This window comes from Tuber melanosporum (assembly GCF_000151645.1).
Source record: "Tuber melanosporum whole genome shotgun sequence assembly, scaffold_39, strain Mel28".
In the NCBI taxonomy this organism is placed as follows: Eukaryota; Fungi; Ascomycota; class Pezizomycetes; order Pezizales; family Tuberaceae; genus Tuber; species Tuber melanosporum.
Genome location: NW_003299074.1, coordinates 109060 through 112264, shown reverse-complemented (window position 1 = coordinate 112264; position 3205 = coordinate 109060). Strand labels below are relative to the sequence as shown.

General features: G+C 49.6%; 1 protein-coding gene; it reads left to right on the top strand.

The window, feature by feature from the left end:
- The first annotated feature begins 554 nt into the window (after positions 1–554).
- Positions 555–3205, top strand: part of GSTUM_00007712001 (uncharacterized protein) — a 3918-nt gene continuing 1267 nt past the window's right edge. Inside the window, exons 1-3 of the mRNA XM_002839613.2 lie at positions 555–768; positions 1110–1422; positions 1502–3151. Of these exons, the coding sequence (XP_002839659.1) occupies positions 1523–3151 (1629 nt within the window). The 5' untranslated portion in view covers positions 555–768; positions 1110–1422; positions 1502–1522.

Here is a 3205-nt window from a genome sequence, read left to right as displayed (position 1 = left end):
ACGTTGTTTTTCTTTTCTTCACACACCCTTATTTCCCTTTCCTTCCATTCGGCGGCAAAACGGGGTCAATTACTGGCTTCTGAGAGATTTAATTCCCTTGGCAAATCGGTTTTGGGAACTCCTCTATCCCTCTTGCAATATTCTGTTGCCCCTTTCCGCCCGGAGGCTCGAGTGATTCCTTGCACCCCCCCCATTCATCATTGTGTGATCCACAGGCGCAAACAACACCACCACCAAACCACTGCATTCTACTCGCCACTGACCAATCACGCCCTCTAACCATTGCTGGGCCCCCCGACATTTCCTCCCCTGCCTCTCTGCCCTCTGAGTCTTTTCGCTGTGAAAGGTGAAGCTTCCTTTCCCTATTACTATCATTATTATTGTTGTTATTCTTTTGACCCCCCCTCTCTCTTTTTCTACCCTCATCTTTTCCTCTTCTTGATATTACTCGCTACGGTACTTTATTTTGACCCGCTTGGTGCTTTCCCGTGAATATCTTTTTCTCTAAAACACCCACATTTCTGAGTCGTTGGTCGTCTCACCTAACCTAACCTACTCCTCTCGCACCTACCGGGACTGTACCCATCACCCTCACACTCCAACGCCGACCGACTTTCATCATCAGAACCTCCTCGCCTCACCTCACCTCACCTCACCTCACCTTCTCTAAACGACCTCACCTCACCCTAACCTTGAACCCTTCCATCTCCCATATTCCTCCACCTCAGATTAGGGTAGCTTTTCCATCTCTCAGTGCCCCCGGCCACGGTATTTGCCCTTCCTTTCCCTTTCCTCCTCCACTTCCTTGCATGCTTTCCTTAGACACACTGCCTACAGTACAGTAATAGTATTATAATACACACACTCGCACACTCGCACACACGCTCCCTTCCCTCCCCACACATTCCTTCAGCCTTTCCCTCTACTTTCTTTGGTTGATGTTAAGGCGATTAAATCACCTTACTACCTGTTGCACTGGAACATACTACTCTTTCTGCTGCGTCTCCGTCCGTTTCGTGCTGTGCTGTCTGTGCCTTGCTTGGAAATATCCTTCTTGTCACCCCGATTCTAGTTGGCTGATCTCATTTATTTCCTCTCCTGCTCCGTAGAACAACCATCGTCTTCAACCACCCCACTGCCCGCCCACGCCTACTCATCCACGCCAGCAGCTGAAGCAACCGCAACACTCTCCCCCCTACTGATACCTTGTTCGGCCTCTTAGGCTCACCTTCTAATCCGCTTTAGCCGCCTTATTTCTTCCTCCGGTCCGGTGCACTAACGACGGATTCTTTTTTCTTTCTCTTCATACCGTGCTCGGGTCCATTCACCTGGGAGCTCGGTTGGTTCACTTCGAAGCTTCCTACTTATCCATTCTATAACTCTCTGCGAGCAGTTTGCCTTCTTCCAGCCCTGTTCTCTTAGGTCTGTGATTGCAATGATACCGGTCCAAATTTTTTTTTTTTTTTAGTGGTTGCAATTATCAACTAACTGGATGCTTTAGTTCGCTTCCTATACTCTAGCTATGCGAGAAGTAAACTTTAGTATTCCCAATGTCAACAAGGCTTCTGTCAGTATTACCACGGCTCTATACGACCGACGCGCATTAGACTGCACGTCGACATTACCTCTTATAAATTCTCTGAACCATTTGGCATACCTCACTACATCTTCAGCTCGCATCAGGGATATCCTTACGGTTGATGGCGGTGTGGAACGGCTTGTTTGCATCCTGAAGGCGGGGAGGAGTAAGGATTTGATGAGCATGTGGAAATGGAACCTGGCCTTCCAATGCGTAGTGAATATCGGTGTCCGGGGGTCGGAGAATGTACGAACGAGAGTGGTGGAGGCCGATATGGTTCCGGTGATTGCGACAATATTAGACAACTACGTTCAGGTTATCGACAAATTACAGTCAAAGGCCGAGGCCGCAAGTGCAAAAAAGTCGGTTTCAGGCAACAGCACTAGGTCGAGGGAAAACAAGATTCACTCTTCTTTTTACGAGAGAAACGATAGGTCAAGTGGTGGTGAGCGAAGTTTTCGTAGACAGGCGCCTCCACCGTCGATCGAAATTCCGGCTCCTATTTCTCAACACCGTGTAGAAACTCGAGGGGAATCGATCTCCGCTAATCCACGACACACTTTGCCGGTTCCTGGCCCCTCGGAGAGAGTGGCTTATGCTCGCCAGTCACACAATCATGGCCGAGCACATGATGCTCGCCATCATTTCCATACTTACCATTCTGGTACCCAGGCACGTGATCAAGGTGGATTGCAGCCTTTGGCTGCGGCGCTTCCTGCCATAGATATGGGTGTTGGCGCTTTTGGTCTAAGGCCGGTTCGTGATGTTGATCGATTGCCCTCTATGCTACAGGCCGGTGGGCCTTCACAGCCAGAGTCGCCAACCACACCCAATCCACCCCCTCCCGCGTCTTCTCATAGAGCATCACGTCGTGGCAGTAGGCCATCTATTCGTCATCAGCGCTCTATTTCGGGAGAATCCGATGACGCCGGTTCGGATGAAAACTCGGTCCCTTCTGGGGGTATGGGTAGTGGGAATGAGCCAATTGTTGGTATACAGACTGGAGAAGATGGCCGTGAGCCGATTATTGACTCTGTGGATACCCCCATGGCAATTACCGGTCCCCATGGTACAGATGGTCAGGACGCTGAAACATTTAATATCACACACCGATCTCCTATAGATGGTAGCATTATTAGCCCAACCGCCAATGCTAGCCCAGCAATCGGTTTCTCACCTAACCCCCCAACCGTTAACCCAGCTTTGGCTATTCCCTCCTCCTTTCAGATTCCCACTCGATACCTTGCTGATAACTCATCTGTTGTCCTACCTTCAATGCCCCAACCCGAGGATGTCTTGATGTCACTGCAACTATTAGCTTATGTTTCAAAGTACTGCAATTTGCGTTCATACTTCCAGAAGTCCCATTTGGTACCAAAACTTTCTATAGGTCGCGAAATCCACCTACTCGACGATGACCCGAATATCTTTGGCGCTAAATCTCAACCAATTCCGCTCACCGAGGAGGAGGAGGAGGAGTATCTCTTGCCCGATGACTATAACATTTTCCCACTTGTCGAGAAGTTCACCGTCCGTCACCATGCCCCTGACATGCAATATTGGGCCGGAGTCGTTATTTTGCTACATCTATGAAAAGGCCCACCTGCGCCTCATATAGGCTGCTCG